Consider the following 17,309-nt stretch of genomic DNA (forward strand, 5'->3'; position numbering starts at 1 on the left):
ATTGTCCATTCATGCACACATGTTTAGGAGGCCTGTGCAGGTGTTGACGTGATGACCTCCATGTTACTGTAGGCGGTCAATTGCATATGCAGCTTACTAGCTTACTCTAATGTTGCACTGAGCTATACTGCACAGCTAAACTTATGACATCTATCTCTAGTGATACATCTATGGCATGTTGAACAACTCCAGCTTGCCAAAATAGGTCTAGAGATCTTCCGAGTGTCTTCCAGGTCAGGTGCAGCTCTTAAGACATTTCGCCAAGTTAATGACCGCGTGTGGTTAAAGGGTCCCTAACCACTCCTTGGGCGTGGTGAAATAACATAGTCCGTGGGTAGCATACGTGGTGTGAACATCTCAGCCAAGTTTTGCTTTCGTTCGCGGTGCATGGAGCTCACAAATGGATCACGAAGTCACGCTTCTCTCAAACGCTCTCTTTTCAGTAGAAGCCCCTGTCTTCACTCTCTTCTAGACGCACTATCTCATCATTCGCTTAGACGACTCCTATTGGCCGATAGCTGACATCAAGCTGTGGCTGGCTACATAGCCAGCCGCAGCTGCATCATATAGAACAATCATAGAATGACATTAATATTAAATAATGTCGCCTCACAAATCTTCTTCCACTAAATGTTTCGAATCCTTCAAGCACAAGTGAACTTAGACATAGCTATCAGACCGATCTGCGGCTTTCTGTCTCCTTTCATTTCTATTAGCGCGCTGGAAGCTACACAGGAGAGCAAGGGAGCAGTGTCCCGCAGGTATTGTGATGCCCTGCTGCATAATAAGCAATGCCCCACCCAGCATAGAATTTCATACAATTACTAGAGGGAACTGTGGCGCTAGTGTCTACGGGAGCTGCAGGCAGGGCAGTTCAGCCTGCATTGGATTGATGGGTAGTACATGGATTTGCCTAAGCTTTGTCCTTCTAGCATTAAATGGCTTCGTGACTTTGCAAAGTGATCATTTTTAAGAAAGTGCTGCGTTATAAATAATTAAACAGACATTATTAAATTTGTCCGCCGGCAGGATTCGGACACTGCACCTCTAGTACATAGGTCCGATACTGAAACCATTATGCCACAAATGAATGGACAAGCGGGACCACAGCACTTAGCAGTAATTATGTGGGCTTGCAGAGTCCTAGTACCTTCTGCATTAAAAGAAGCATAAATTGCATTGAAATTTCGGCCAAATTAGGCCAAGACAGAGAGTAATAAACGAAGCCACAAGAACGTTTGAAGCCCCAAGCACGAAGGTCATACAAATCCATGTACTACCAACCATTCCCATTGTGGCTGAACGATCGCGGCACCAGAGTTCCCTCTAGTAATTATAGGAAGCTAATCTGCCCAACGCTTCAACGTGAGACAGCTCGTGACGGCACCCGTGGCAGTAGCGACGTCTACGCTATGCTTTTCATCCTGGAGGCCACGCAGAGCAGATGCAGCAACTCACAATTGCCTTGTTTAGAGCAGCAGTGCGAAGATGAAATGGCTTTTCTGTTTCTTTTAACTCAACTTAGCAACAAATTGTATTACTGAGAATGTTCTTGCGATAACAAAATCAGCCAATAGCTGTTGTGGATTCAGCTGGTTAGAGTGGTGCTACGTGACAACATTTTGGAAGAAAGGGCAGTCAATTTTTCACGGCTTTTGACATGAGATTGTAAATTCCCTGCTGCATGCAGTGCAACTATATTTGGCTCACACATTCTCAGGAGCCTCGTTAACAGATTGGCAATGTTTTCTTACTATGTTCGAAAGGTGTTTCAGGACCCCTTTAATGTAGCTTGAGGCGAATGATATGATATTTGTAATAGGTGATATGCAAAATTCTGTTAGCAGGCTTCCTCAGACATTTAACTTGCTCCAACCAATATGGCCAACCTCCTGCTAATATCACTGTTGGATATGAGGGATGCAGTTTGAGAGCTTGAATAAGAGCCAGGAGTGGACGGTGGCTGCAGTGGTGCCTGTTAGGTACCTTACACGTGTAACAGGTACCTTAGGTACCTGTTACACGAGTGTTCTTATGATTTTTCTGCAGAAATAGCTGGCTTGATGAATATTTATTGTAGCCGTTACAGTTCTTCTGATGATTCATTGTAATGAGGTTCAACTGTGCTGGCATGATCGTAAAAAATGTCACAAATTAACTACAGACTGGTGACTGCAGTAAAGATGTGCTCAATGACATCCATATTGTGATATGATGTGTGTGACAAGTTACAAATTGAGAGCTGGCCTTCCTTACTGAATGTGTGGTGCAAGGGTGCATAGAGCAAATACCCGCCTGCCCTTTTTTGTCTCTGCTGCCTATTGCAAGGTAGCGCTACAAAAGAATAGCTGGCACTGAATTGCAGAATACACCACTAATGACCAGAATTAGTGATTCACCTGTTGTTTAGATCGGCCACTTGGCATGGGTCTTGTGTATGTTACAGAAGGAATTTTTTCATGCAAGCAGCTCTAGAAGGTGATCTCTTATGCTCTTGTTCATTGCAGTGTGGAGTAGTATCTTAGATATAGTCATGTGGCTGACTGCCGTGCTCTTGTACGTTTTCACGAGGCGTAGGCTTGATAGCTCATTGAGATGCTGCGAGATGGGGTAAGCTGTCAACTGCTCAGCTTGGTCATGCTGGCATCACATAGGTATTGTCATGTGCTGTATGTAGTTTAGATGTGGTTTAGATGGGCTTTACATGTAGGAACAGCTTGCAGGCTTTCAGCTAGCAGGCGGCCACCCCTTTCATTGTGACTATTTGCTGGAGAGGCTGTATGTTGAGAAGCTTGTTGAAAGTGTAGGAAAAAATGTTCTGTTCCAAAGTATTTTACAAAGACCAGACTACGTAAGGCCCACATTCCAGTCCCAGGACGGGAAACCAGTCGCAAGAGGTAACCAGTGCCCCCAACAAGTGCTTTGGTACAGCAACACAGGAGCACGGGAGAGCTTATCCGGGAATGATCGTCCATTTCACGAAGAGAACTTTTGTGCCTCTAAATTTGTTTACAATGCAGGCATAATGGAAGCAAATGTGAACCTTAGATTTCATTGTTGCCATAAAGCATATTTCATTGTGACATTATCGTGAGGAATGAGTGTTGTAAGGAAACATGAAAGTGGTAAACCTGATTATTTGTTGTGCACTGTCTAAGAAAGTGTTACTAGTTGGAGTCTGTTTTGAGCAGCAGGGAAGAGGTGTCCTAGTATTTGTAGCTCTCACATGTTTCAATAAAGCCTGTCATACTGTAGTGTTAATGTGTAGTGCAGTGCACTCGTCAGAGTGCCACTTACAATTATCGATTATAGCTATCGGTGCCGTGCACTGTATTGTACATTAAAAATTGTAGAATAAGCTTGGATATAACAGTATGTGGCATAGCGACTCAATTGTGTGACTTCATTATTGTTGCAAGCGGTCTGCACTGTATTGCATTCACATTAAGCAAGCAGAACAATGTCACGAGATCAAAGTGCACTTTAGTTAGTCATCTTGTGGAATGTAAAACGCTCTTGTAACAGTTTAAGAAGCAGTTGCTGGCTTCAGACATGAATGTAGTTGTGCCACAGTTTCACGTGAACACATTGTGCCTCCTTACTCCTGCTGTGTTGCGCACAGGCTTGTACAATATACTTGGAAAGTGTAATTAACGGGGTGTCTACCAACCGGGAAAACCGGGAATTCTCAGGGATTTTGAGTAGTGTGGAAAAAGTCAGGTAATACTCAGGGAATTTGGGCCTCTATCAGGGAAAACTAGCGGAAATTTTATTGAAAGGGTGGAAAGTTACGGTAATGCTGGCTCGAGTAATGGACAGGAATCGTAATGAATCATCTTTGACGCCCTGTCGTCGGCTGGAGGTGTTACCAGTGTACAGTCATCGATCGACTTTCCGGATTCCCGATAATTTGGACGGCTTCGCGACACCGCCACGTATCCCATAGAGTCAACGTATCAGAACGTGTGACATTTCCGACGCAAGAACCCTTCGCCGTCCGATTTTCCGGACGTTTTGCCGTGACCGCAGGTCCGAAACGGCAATAATCAAAGGCACCACCGCTGCCATTTTGATTACTTCGCTACCTCGAACCGGCACTCTCGCATGCAGATCCGCTGGCAGCCGTTGTCGCCACTGCGGCAACGCTAGGCCTAGCTGCTTCGACGTTCGCTACGGAGCTTCTTGCCATTGGATGCCGAGTTTCTTATTTAAAGAATTAGCTGCTGTCAGCAATGGCACGGACTACGCCATTGTGGTCCTCGCGATTGGCTTAGAAACTTCGAAAACACCGTGCGTTGCATAATGCCGGTTCCTGAAAGTCAGCTTCGCCTCTGTACAGAAATGTTACTTGGTGAAGCATACGCAAAAGTATAGCAGTGAAGCATAACAAGCGTGGGAAGGGGCTATTGCCACGGAACACAGTATGTATTCCTTAATTATACACGCGTGCACCCGGTATTTCCCGTCACAGTACGAGCACCGATATGCCTAATATGTGTCCCGACAGTTTTCGAACGTGCCTGTGGCGGTTTGAGCCCCTAAAGGCACTAAATGACACGCATTTATTTTTTTTCCAACTGGCCGATTTTTCAGACGTTTTCGCGGCCCTTAGGGAGTTCGAAAAATCGGCCGTAGACTGTGCAACTGACCAAGATGCTTCAAATGGTCTTTGGGGCGAACGAGTGGCGGAAGGAAAACAACAACAGAAATGACCTACGCATTGAGGAATAAACGGGAAAGGAAGCTTGCTGCCGCTGTTTTGAAGGAGCTTGAGCTCAAAAAATAGTTTTGGCTAATGCCGAGATGCAAGTGTCCCTCATCCAAACCAAAATAAACTCTTTAAAGCAGTGAAACACAACACTCGGGAGTCGTGCAAGGGCTGAGAGTATGTCAGGACAGTTGAGGTTGACTTACGAGCTGTTGAGAGAGAATCTGAATTGTGACAGAGTTCGGGCCTCATACCACTGAGCTTGCTATCAGGTGATAGAAATATCTCATATTCAAAAATATTTGCTTCTATATCCATCTCCTTTTTATTTGTATTTGAGAATGTCCTACTCCATTTGCAATTTTTTTCGAAGACACTTTATTTGCTGTGCATTTTACTAACCCCTGCCTTCTATTCTCTTTTTGAATAACACAAACACTACTCCTTAGTATTCAAATTGGATTAAGGCGCTTCTTTATTTTTTTCATGTGCTTGCTAGAGAGTGACAGCATCAGGCGATATGGTTTCAGCCCGTCTTGACATCAAACATAGTTCTGCATCACTCAGGGAAATTTGCAATGGCACTCAGGGAAAACCTGGAAAACTCAGAGAATTTGGAAATGTCAACTTGGTAGACAGCCTGATTAAGATCAGTTATTAAGTAGCACGAAACAAATTAAGGGGAGTATTTAATACTGAATACAAAAATGTATTTGCAATAGAGTACTAAATACTTGAAGTATTTCGTTACTTCAAAGATACTTATAAAATAACCTTTATTCCAAAGTGTAAATAAAAGTTAAAGGGACATGTCACCAATCTTATTCTGAAGCAAACCATGCATGCTGTGCGCCTGCTACAAGAAAGGCATAGTCGGTTTGTTTATTTTTTAGTTTGTCAATACTGAAAGCCATGATTTTTTTCTTTACTCGATAAGCCTGCCACCCCAAACTGTTGTGAGGCAGACGAAATGGGTGGGAACAGCCATCTGCACACAGTGCGTCCGCTGCGACAAGCTCATTTTGCGTCGGTACTGCACCTGATAGTAGGGAAGGGCGTATCTTAAATGCTGAGTACAAGTTACTTCGAAAAGTATTAAAGTTACAGCAAAAATACTGAGTTGTCAAATTATCTTAATGATACAAAGTTACTTTGGAAAGTACTTAAGATACAGTACTTTGAGTAGAGTACTTAAGCTACGTGCAAGCTTCTTATTTATATATTTGTTTGTTTGTTCCTTTGTTTATTTATTCTTATTTTTTGTTTATTTATTATTAATTTATTTACTTATTTATTTATTTTCTTAAAGCGCCCAAGAACAGCGTTACACATTAATAGATGTGCACTTGTGTTACATGCAAAACATAAAAAAGAAAATATTTCAAACAGTGTTGCAAAGTGCAACAAAAAATTGAATTATTCAGAGACAGAAGTCACATAATGAGCAAATAGAACTGAATATATCAAGATCATCACGTAAGTTATTTTGTTGTTTTACAAGATGTGTTATAGCGTTAGAGGTGCAAGAGGAATTCACATAGAAAATGCTCGGATTACGCAGGTTAGGGCGAGGCATGCAGAACGTTACAGCTGATAGTAGCTGCGGACAGAAGTGGTTGTGAATTAGTTTATACTTAAGTAATCACAGTATTTCTGCCTTATTTATAGGGTCCTAATATTAAACACGCGCAGTACGCCCTCATAGGCATAGAATACACGGCATCCGAGAAATCGATTGTACAGGATACGAATGAAATGTCGCTGAAAATATTAACTTTTTTCAACATTAGCCAAATTAACACAGTTCCACACAACAGAACTAAACTCTAACTTCGAATGGAGAAAAGAAGAATACAAGAGAATAACGCAGTTCACATTCGTAAACTTTTTAGTCATCCATGATATGAAGCTTAACTTCCTGTAGGATACAGTATAATGCTTGAAACATGTTCTTCGCAAGTTAACCGGGAGTCAACCAATATTCCTAAGTTGCGCGTACAACTCGCTCTTTCCAAAGGAATGTTTTTAAGTGACTATTCGTATAATAAAGGGCACATTTTGTGATTAAAGGAAACAGCAAGTGTCTTAGTTAGATTAATGTGCAAAAAGTTGGAAGCATACCACTCCGCAACAGAATTAACAACTTCCTGTAATAATTCATAATCCTGCTCTGATTCTATTTCACGGTAAAGTTTAATATCGTCAGTGTATAAAAGGAGATGCGAATAACACAAACATTTTTCAAGATTATTCAAAGATATTGAAAAATAATGGGCCTAAGATGACCCTTGTGGAACACCGGAAGTTGATTCATAAGCTAAAGTGTACGTAAACCAACTTCAGCATAACTTAACTGAGTTGACAGGCAGTCTTTAATAAGCGTGCATAGGTTAGTACTAACGCCGTAACTCAACAGTTCATGGGTAAAAAGATAATGAGAAACAACATCAGATGCTTTTGACAAGTCGAAGTATACGGTGTCTGTCTTCAGTTAGCGACAGCAGGTCCTGTAGAAGAAAAGAAACAAGGTTTGTTTCCACAGACCCACCATGAACAAAGCCATGTTTGTATGCACTAATCCTATGCCTAAAGAAAAATGACAGATGTGTAAATATAGCTATTTCAAACACTTTTGCAAACAGAGACAGGAGTGACACGGGGTGATAATTTTTGATGTCACTCATGCTGCCACTTTTATGAACTGGCACAACTAGCAAGATTAAAGATGTGCCTAAGGAAAGAAACAAAAATAGAAGAACAGCCTTGAATAACAAAACTTGGTATGCGATCGTACTAAAGAGAATGCTTCGGTTTCAACTTACTTATGGCCACCACGATATCATGTTCTGTAAAACTTGAAATGTTGAAATAGTCACTGAAGCTATCCTGACAATCACCAGATCTAGGAGCATGCGTTGTATTGAGAAAAACTGAAGAAATATATTCAGCAAATGCATTGGCCATATTGTCGCAGTTTCTAAGAATGCTACGAGATGGATGATTTATGACATTAATCTCAGCCCGCTCAGAACTGTAATCTTTTACATAGGACCAGAAATGTTTTGGATAGCATTTTACGCGCTTTTTGACACACTTAACATACGCATCACTGTCTCTGCACATTACACATTTCACCTGGCTTCGCAAGACACCAAATTTTTCATACCACTCCGATGATTGTTTTCTTGAACTTCCTATGGCATATTAGCTCTTTATGGAGTAGACCGCGCAATTCCTTAGAAAACCATGTAGGATAGCAAGCAGGACAAAACTCTTTGCAGGGGATGAAGGCTTCCAAAGCACATTTTACATTATCAGTAAGGATGCTAACTGCTTTGTTGATATCTGTGGCACAGTACAATTCATACCAGTTGGCATCATTCAAGTAGTGGTAAAGACCGAGATGGTCACCGTTTGGAAAAAGAAATAAGCGAGCAGGCTCACTCAACGCATGAATCGCCTCTAGAGGAATTGCAAATTCGAGTGGAACATGCCAGTGGTCAACAGGAACCAAAGTGCTAACAGCAACAGAAAAGTCAGCAACGCAGAAATTAGCCAGAATCAGATCTAAAACATTGCCAGTGGAATTTGGAACCGTGTTAAACTGCATTAATCCAAGAAATTCGATAAAGAACAGCGCATCACACCGAGTGGGGGGAGGGGGGCATGATAAAGGCATGGATGTTGTGTGAGAAGAATCCCAAATGATAGACGGAACATTGAAATCGCCAGCTACCAGCACATTATATTTTTCAACATCAATAACTTCTACTAAGTTATTCATATGCTCAGAAAACTGCACGTTACTCATGTTAAGAGGGATGTAGGCTGCGCAGAGGAACAAATTCTTGCCACTTTTAACAGGAATTTCAACTCGCACAGTCTCTGGCACAATCTCAAGGTCCGCATGCCTTATAACTCTTAAGATTGTTCCGGACGGCAATTAGCACACCACTGCCGTATTTAATGTGCGCATCATACACACGGTCACATTTATGAACTGTGTATTCCAGTGGAAAGTATTTCTTTAAAGAGAAGCTTTAGCTCGGCCCCAACTCCGACGCGGCCTATTCAAATACATGTAAAACGCAAAAACTTTTCTGAGATAACCACTGGACCGATTTTAATGAAATTTGTTGCATTTGAGAGAGAAAGTTAAGTCCTAGTGACTGGTGAAGCGGAATTTCGATTTAATGCTCGAATTTTGTTTAAAAAATTTTCAAATATTCGACAGTTTGTAAAAAATAGAAGCACAATGTTTACAAATTCATAGCTCTGTATCAAGAACAGATATTGCGGTTCTGTAAATGGCATCCATTACATCATTCAAAGCGGACAAATTCCATATACGATTTTACATCTTACGTGAATTTGTTATGTTGCTTACAAGGGTTTTGCAAGAGCTGTCTTTCCATATTACTAAATTTTTTGCTATTCATGTGTAACATATCAATTTTGTGCGCTTTAAATGTACTATTAGTTGCAATTCACAGAATTGCATTATTATTTGTCGTTGAGTTACAGAGTTGTAAACTTGATAGTTTCATTTATCGAAAATGTTTTATTTTTGGCAATTTTTAATAAAAAATGTACGACCTAATTCGAAAATTAGAAACCAACAGGCACTAGATTTTACGTTTTTCTTTTAAATGCAACAAACTTCGTCAAATTTGGTGCAGTGGTTGCCGAGAGAAATGAATTCTCCTTTTGCATGTATTTAGATAGGAGCACCCGAGCTAAAGCTTCCTCTTAAAGCTTGGTGTTGCATCAGTACACTTGAATCGTAAAATAGTGTTTGTTCTCTTTTCTTCTTCTGTGTATAACAATGCAGAAGACCATGCCGACAAAAATAAGCATTGCAAGATTTAGTATTGCTACCTTTTCAGTGATCTTTCTCTAGGACTTAAATGAAGCATCAGCAGTTACTTGCAAGGTTTCTAATATTTTTCTATATTTAATCACTGCTTTGTGTGCTCTGCATGTAGTCTCAGATGTACAGCCGGGTTCAATATAAGCTGCAACATGGTGCAACATGGTTGAAGACTGCACGATGGTGCCGTCATGCAAAAAATAAAACTGTACACTGTTACAATTACTGGTATTTATTAAACCATTTACCGTATGTTAGAAGGGCTGTGGAGTCAAGGCGCCCCTTTGACAATGAGCATTGTTTTGTGGCTCATATCTAATGCGTCTGTACCTACTATATTCTGAAGCATGCCCTTGTGGGACAGATTGGCCACCAACGTTCTTGATCACATTATCTATGTTAATAAAAGCCCGAAATACTGTTAGCCCATTTTTGCAACCATTATTGCATCAGAATGTCATAAATTGTATCTCAAGGATTTTCTATGTGCCTCTGAACAGTGTGGTTCTGTCATTTAAGCAGCATGCCATCAGAACTAATGGCTCTGGAGTCTTACTCTAAAGACTATGATATCATTTAGGTCTGAAGCTTTGAGCAGCTTGACAGTCGGACAGCTGGATATCACTTTCAATGTTGACAGCAAAGAACTGCTTGAAGACAGTAGTGATGGTGTTGAATAAGGTTCACATAATTATGCCTGTGCACTGAGGACAGTTTAAGTGCACCCAAGATTTTTCTTGTTTGTATTTCATGGCAATCCCTGAAAAAACTGAAGACAAACTTAAAATCTAGTGACTGTTGGTTTCGAATTTTTGAGTTATGTCGTCAATTTTTTATTAAAAATTGGCAAAAATCAAAAATTCTCGAAAAACGAAACTATTAAGTTTACAACCCTGTAACTCAACCACTAAAAATGATTATACAATTCTGTGAATTGCATCTAATAGTACATCTAAAGCGGACAAAATTGATATGTTACACATGAATATAAAAAAAATTAATCGTAGGGAAATACAACTTTTGCAAAATCGTTGTAACCAATGTAACAAACTCACGTAAGATGTAAAATGACATATTGAATTTGTCCGCTTTGAATGATCTAATGGATGCCACTTACAGAACCGCGATATCAGTTCTTGATGCAGAGCTATGAATTTGTAAACTTCGTGCTTCTATTTTTTTCAAACGGTCAAATATTTGAAAATCATTTTAAGAAAATTCAAGCCCTAAATTGAAATTCCGCTTCCAACAGTCACTAGAACTTAACTTTTCTTTCAAATGCAACAAATTTCATCAAAATCGCTCAAGGGGTTATCTCATAAAAACGTTTTTGCGTTTTACATGTATTTGAATAGGCCGCGTCGGAGTTGGGCCCGAGCTAAAGCTTCCCCTTAAGTGCACAATGGAGCCATATTGTTAAAACTGCTCACTTTTGATCTGCCTCATCTTATGGTGATTTCCAGAGATAGAATTGTATTGTAAAGGTGCTCTCTCATGTGTGTTGCACATCTTCAGTAGTGAAATGCGAGTAGGAGGGACAGAATCATCCGCTGGCTGGGCAGGAACCAATCCACTGTGTTCAGAGAGCAGCTGAGAACAGTTCTGAGGGTGCCCTTATTAACGCAGAACATGATCGTTGTTGAGTGGCTTTTGTGACATCACTTGTGAAAGTGCCACATAATTTTGTTATTTGTTTGTGAGTGTAAAGAAATTGTGTAGGTAAAAGGGGCATCACATGGGGACAGTCTTACTTGTTGCATATCTGTTCTTGATACAGCTATGTTGTTCCAGTGGCAGAAGGAAACTTGTTTGTGCTCTGTGCGTGTTGTGCTTCTCTACAGCCGCATAAATTTGTCATGGTGGCGTAATGCAAAAAGGCTCCTGTATTTGGATTCAGGCAGAAATTAAAGGACTCCAGGCGATTAAAATCGATCCGGAATCCCTCGCTATGGCGTCCCTCATAATCAGGTCATAATGTTGGCACATAAAACCAGAGAATTTTTTAAAATACGAAATTGCCTCCAGAGGATGTCTATATAGAGGGTCATAACAGCTTGCATGCAGTGAAAATATTTTTTATAAATTTTTGACCATTTTTGACTGCTTCATTGCTTAACAGGCATGCAGTTCTGTTTTTGTTTTTCTCAACAAAAATCGAGTAAGTTTCAAAACTGCCCATGCATAACGTGCCAATTGTATTGACCTCCTGACCTTAATATTTTGAAACTACTGCAGTCATTGTTAAAGATACTAAAATTTTGACAAAAATACTAAGAATGCTGTTAAAGTGATGTTGCGTGTTTATTAAAAAAAAATTGTAGAAGTGTGTGAATAGTTATTTTTGAGACCACTTACAATATGAATCAAATAGGGCCAGAATCAAATCGAATATCAAATAGTTTTCGTTTGAATAATGAACAGCTCTTATCATAATTAGTATAAAACAATGTTCTCATCTCAGCATTGAAGTTATCGAGTATCTGTCATTACATAGTGTATTATGAAACATTGCTTAGAAGCACAAGTGGAGCAATAGGAGCAAACAATTTCTTCGTATGCACAGGACTTTCCGAGTATGCGAATGACCGCTGTATAGCCTGTAAAGTATGGCCACCTAAGCGACGTAGCGTGCTCCACTACGCAAGTTCTTATGTTTTATGTCTATACTATGCCCACAAGGGTGAAAGCTTACCGTACTTGAATTTGCTTCAATTTTATGTTTAATTAGGTGAAGTTGACATATTGAGATATTTGAAATCTAGTTAAAAAGTATTCTCATTAATAGTTCTTATTCGATTGGAAGACCAAATCAGAGAGGACACTATTTGATTCATTATTCGTAAGTTTCAATCATTCGCACGCCCCTAAAAAATGGCAAACTTTGTTCTCTTGGGACTCTGTGAATTGGCACTGTGCTTGATAATCGTAGCTTCATCTGCACCACAAAAAAATGGGAATATTCATGCAGATTTTTATGAAATACCAACGTTACGGGGGCAATAGTTCTGGTTGCTGTTATATATTGTTTTTATGAAGGAAGTTGCGGCGCTGTAGATAGGTTTGAATAATCAAGCAAGGCAAAAAAATTTTGGCTTTGAAAAATTGTTTGGTGACTGTGTTTTTTATTCCTTCACCCTAAATTGTGTAAAATTATTGGTGTCATTGTAACAACAGCAAACAAGGTTTTATTTAAAATCTGGCATGTTATGATAGGCTCATAAAGGTTGACAGTTATGCATGTAACAAGGGCAGCAATGTCGCTAGATTGGAACTGGTGAGAAATTTTGTGCGAGAGTTTGTATGCAAAGTAAACTGAATGTAGTTTGCCTCGTCAGACGCCTCTCATTAAGCTCATCTCTGCTGATAAGCTTTCTTTCTTTTTTTTGACCTTTTTTAACCAGTGTCTGTGTTTTTCCTCTTGTGTTCACCACTCATCATACAGGCGATCTTCTGCCTGCGGATGGAATCATTATCCAGAGCAATGACTTAAAAATAGACGAGAGTACACTAACGGGTGAATCGGATCACGTCAAAAAGGGAGAACACACAGACCCCATGTTGTTCTCGGGTAAGCCCACTTTTGTTTTGGCGTGTTTAGGGATTGCTTCTGCCTTGTTTAAATTTTACCATCTGTTTTGTCAAGCTTCATGCAACAATATCTTGTAGTTGTGGGTGTCCTATTTTAACAGACGGGAGTGGAGAGGGGGTCCTTAAAATGCATTCTCTGCTTGCATAAATGTTTGGTCTTGTACCTGTTCCTTAAACTTCATTTATCCATGTTACCACCATTCTTTCGGCTGGTGAGACTGATAAGACAATGTTTCATTTTCCTGTGTTGAGGTTCACACTATCGGAATGGTGATCTTGCCTTAACTTCATTGAGGTTCAGTATATAAAGTGAAGAAAAAGTGTTCTGAAACGAGTGTCTTTGTTTCTGGCTTGACAGATTTTTAAGAATAGGTTTTTGTAAATGCTCTTTGGTTAAAATCAGAAAATAGGAAACCTATGCACATGCAAGTGCAAGCGCTTTCATCTATCTACCATGAGTGGCAGAGAGCAAACCAGGGAAGCCTCCGCCCAGAGCCAACCTTTCAACAAGAGGTCTGGTTTTTTATCATTTCGTGAAGACAACTTCACTTGTCACAATGTTGGCTTCTGGTTGAGGCTTACTTTACTCTCTGTTAATCAGTTTATCTCTTTGTTCTTGTGGCCCCTTTGTCTTGAGTTGTAATGGCCGAGATGTCATAGTTTCTATACTAGTGATCCTCCCGTTTTGTGTCTGGCCATGTCAGGGCTCCTGAGGCAGTATCGGATTTTTAAAGATCACATTACTTGAAGTCGAAAGCTTTATGTATTGTTAAGCATATTTGGAGATTATCTGCATCCACTAGAAAAATCTATTGGTTCCCAACAGGAGTAGAATACACAAACGATGGCTCCCACCACGAGAGAGATTGCTTACATCTAAGACGATTTTATTTTGCTCAGTGTCATTTTGATGGCTAATCCAGCCATCGATACTCCTGTTGTATGTTCAGACATTGCTGTCATAACTGTTGCCATCATTGAATAGCCACTGATGCCCACTCATTTCAACACTGGCAGGCACACACGTCATGGAAGGGAGCGGTAAAGTTTTGGTGTCTGCGGTCGGCGTCAACTCTCAGGCAGGCATTATCCTCACTTTGCTGGGAGCTGCCCACACAGAGAGCAAAGAGCAGAAGAAAAAGAAGAAGAAGAAAGGTGCGTTGTTGGCCTGTTGTCATCTTTTTTTCACCTTCATTATAAACAAAGCGTAAAAGAATGTAAACACAACTATAGTTTATAAACACAGTGCAACAGAATGTAGACACAAGCATCGTTTATAATGAATCTATTCCGATCTGCCCCACTTGAAGCCCTTTTCACCTGCTGGTTTGTAGCACGAGCATGTTAGGCCTGTCAGGTCTGTGAGAAGGGGAAAAAAGACTGGTGTGCCGAAATAGTCATACCTGCAGCATGTGCTGTTGGCTTTATAAGACATCTAGAAACTGTGTGTGCTTGTGAGCACCATTACGTTTTCTCTGACTTAGCTCAAGTTTATGCCCTCAGTTTCAGAATTTGCTGCGTGAATCTGGCGCAGGCACAACAAAGCTCAAGTTATTCATCTTGTGTTATGATTTGTGTGCATGTATGCATATTACTGGACACCAGATACATTGCAAGCAACATTACGTTAATATGTCGGTTGCTATATGCTAGCATAAAAACTAACAACTAATTTATCTGTTCTTGAACTGTGCTCGACTAAGTGAACCGTCTCTGTTTGAATCCTCTGTGTGGTCGTTTAATCATTAATTGCATGCTGAGTTGCAGTACAATTAAGCGTGTTCTGTATGTCTTATTATATGTGTGCGTAATCTTTCCTGTAGCCAGTTTCTGATTCCAAGAGCGCTTGCATTGTAGCTTCCTACATGTATCCCCATTTGTTCCTATTCACATTATCACTAGCACCCATCAGTTTAGTTTATGTTCTGTTGTCCTTGTGTGCTAACTTAAACATGTAATTGGGTAGGCAGAGATTTGCTAATTAACCCTATAACTGGCAATACAAAAATTACTGCACGAATGATTATTTCCCTTATTACTTTTCTTTCTGCATTGTTTCTCTCAAAAATTGAAGATAAGCAAAATATGAAAAATGCAGAATGTCAAGAATTTTACTTGTTTGCCAACTGGAGATGTGTTCCATTCTTTTATTAATGAGCAGTGAAATATTGCAATAGGAAATGAATAAATGCCTGCACAAACACTTTTCATCACTATTCTCTCTTTAATGCCAGATGTGATAAATGGCAAATAAAAAGAGGGTTGCATATTCTTAGAGCATAACAACCATTCTGTGCCTATCTTTAAGCAGTCGAAAATAATTAGATGTAAACCAACTCTAAAAAAAACTAAATGTATAGGCAGATACTTTTATGTTTAGGGATTAATTGGCTTTGGAATACTGCTGGGTGTTGGTTAAAGGAAGAAAACATTGGAAGAAAAAATTTATTCTAAACGTAATATAAACTGCAGTTTCAACTTTTGTAATATGTACCTATAACACCTTATCATGGAACACCACTTTTATTGATGATTTTAAGTATTCTAGCTACATAATGCATTGTTTTTGCTATCCCTACCCAAAGTCATTCTAAACACTTTCGGGCAGGCATACATCTGGTATGCTTTCACAGCCTTCTTGTCCTGTGTTCTGGCTCACCAGAGTCATTGGATGTCTTCGTCTTTTATTAGATTCCGTGGTAGTTTTCCCTTGCGTTTTCTGTTCTCTTCATTCCCTGTCTTCTGTTTTGTTTCTTGTCCCTGCTGCAAAACTGCCATTGTGCTGTATTGTGGCCACATAGAAAAGCGGTTCCTTGACCTGCCGTTATGCGTGTGTGTTGACTGTCCATAATAATTCCATGTTTTCTCTCTTTTTCTCCTCCCAAATCCCTTGTCCCACCTCGTTTACTCCTTCTTTTGTGATCTGCTTCTATCCCTACTCTTTCTTTTGTTGTGTGCTACCTGACAGACGCTAAGAAGGGTCATAGAAAGAAGAAAGGGGAACAAGGTGATGACGCTACCTTACTTCCACCTATACATAGCTTAGGCTTAGCTTTTTCAGTGGTGTTGCTGTGGGCCTACTTTATTTTTGTGAGGCAGATAGGCTGAAGGGAGAACAGGAAAGTTGGTTGCTTGTTCTTTGACGCACCACCTTCTCAGCAGTTTGGTTCAGGGACACAAGCAATGAGTATTTCTGGCAGTTAACTGAGGCAATTATAATGTGACATGCTTAGAAAAAGGCTGTTTTGACAACTGTTGCATCAGCCTGCAAAAATTATAATGATGTTGGAATGTTTGGTACCCTAATATTTCTTTTTCAGGATTTCATAATGTGAAATTTGATCTTGGGTACAGCCATATTTCACATTAGCATGACACAAGACATCATTTGTGGCATGAAAGTAGAGCATGCTAGTATTAACAAAATAACCACCTCCTTTTGTGATGCTTAAAATTACGCTTGTTCTTGACAAGCGCTGCTGCATAGTGCTGGCAAAGCAAGCGCTGCCTAAAGTAGAATGGAGAAGTGTTTGTACTGCAAAAAGAAGCTGTGACGTAATAATTAACCTATTTGTAAAATTGGTGGCAGGGTTCATGTGGTAGCTTTAGCTAAAGGAAGAGCATCCATTGATCAGGATAAGAATGCCACGACAGCACCTTAATATAATTTAGTAAGAAAGGCAATGTTGTTGGCGGTGAGCATGATATGGACGGGGGGGGGGGACTGTAAAGAGAATTACACGGAAACTGTGGGAGGTGTGTATCCATTGTTAGCTTTGTGCCATCAGATGTCAGAGAATCCATTTTACACTATGCAGTAATTGCACTGTTATTGTGTCTGAAGTGTATCCCGCAGGGCACCCGCTTTAATCTCTAACCACGGAAGAGCGCATAAAATAGACACACCAACACCTAATGGTACACGGTGGAAGCCTTGATTCAGAACGAAGTTCGAAACAAGATGTGTATTTATGATGTATTGAGAGACGTTTCTCAGGCTCAGGTTGAACTCTCTCCATGAACGGGATCTTAGCTTCTTATTGAAAAAAATTTTTTGCTTGTGAATTACAAAATTGTGTTTAAAGTGGCAAAGTATGGGGATGAGCATGTTGAAGGCTGCAGCCCTGTGATGAAGTGGCTTTC

General features: G+C 40.1%; 1 protein-coding gene across 16 annotated transcripts in view; it reads left to right on the plus strand.

The window, feature by feature from the left end:
• The window catches only part of PMCA (plasma membrane calcium-transporting ATPase 3), a 376,386-nt gene that overhangs the window by 279,040 nt on the left and 80,037 nt on the right, over window positions 1-17,309 (plus strand). For 13 of the 16 annotated variants that reach the window (XM_075696519.1, XM_075696521.1, XM_075696522.1 and 10 more), the window contains 3 exons: window positions 13,021-13,146; window positions 14,184-14,321; window positions 16,135-16,173. In XM_075696519.1, coding sequence (XP_075552634.1) covers window positions 13,021-13,146; window positions 14,184-14,321; window positions 16,135-16,173 — 303 coding nt within the window. The remainder of the gene's footprint in view (window positions 1-13,020; window positions 13,147-14,183; window positions 14,322-16,134; window positions 16,174-17,309) is intronic. The other 3 variants (XM_075696516.1, XM_075696517.1, XM_075696520.1) reach the window with 1 other exon arrangement.

Source organism: Dermacentor variabilis, chromosome 6 (assembly GCF_050947875.1).
Source record: "Dermacentor variabilis isolate Ectoservices chromosome 6, ASM5094787v1, whole genome shotgun sequence".
NCBI classification, from domain to species: Eukaryota; Metazoa; Arthropoda; class Arachnida; order Ixodida; family Ixodidae; genus Dermacentor; species Dermacentor variabilis.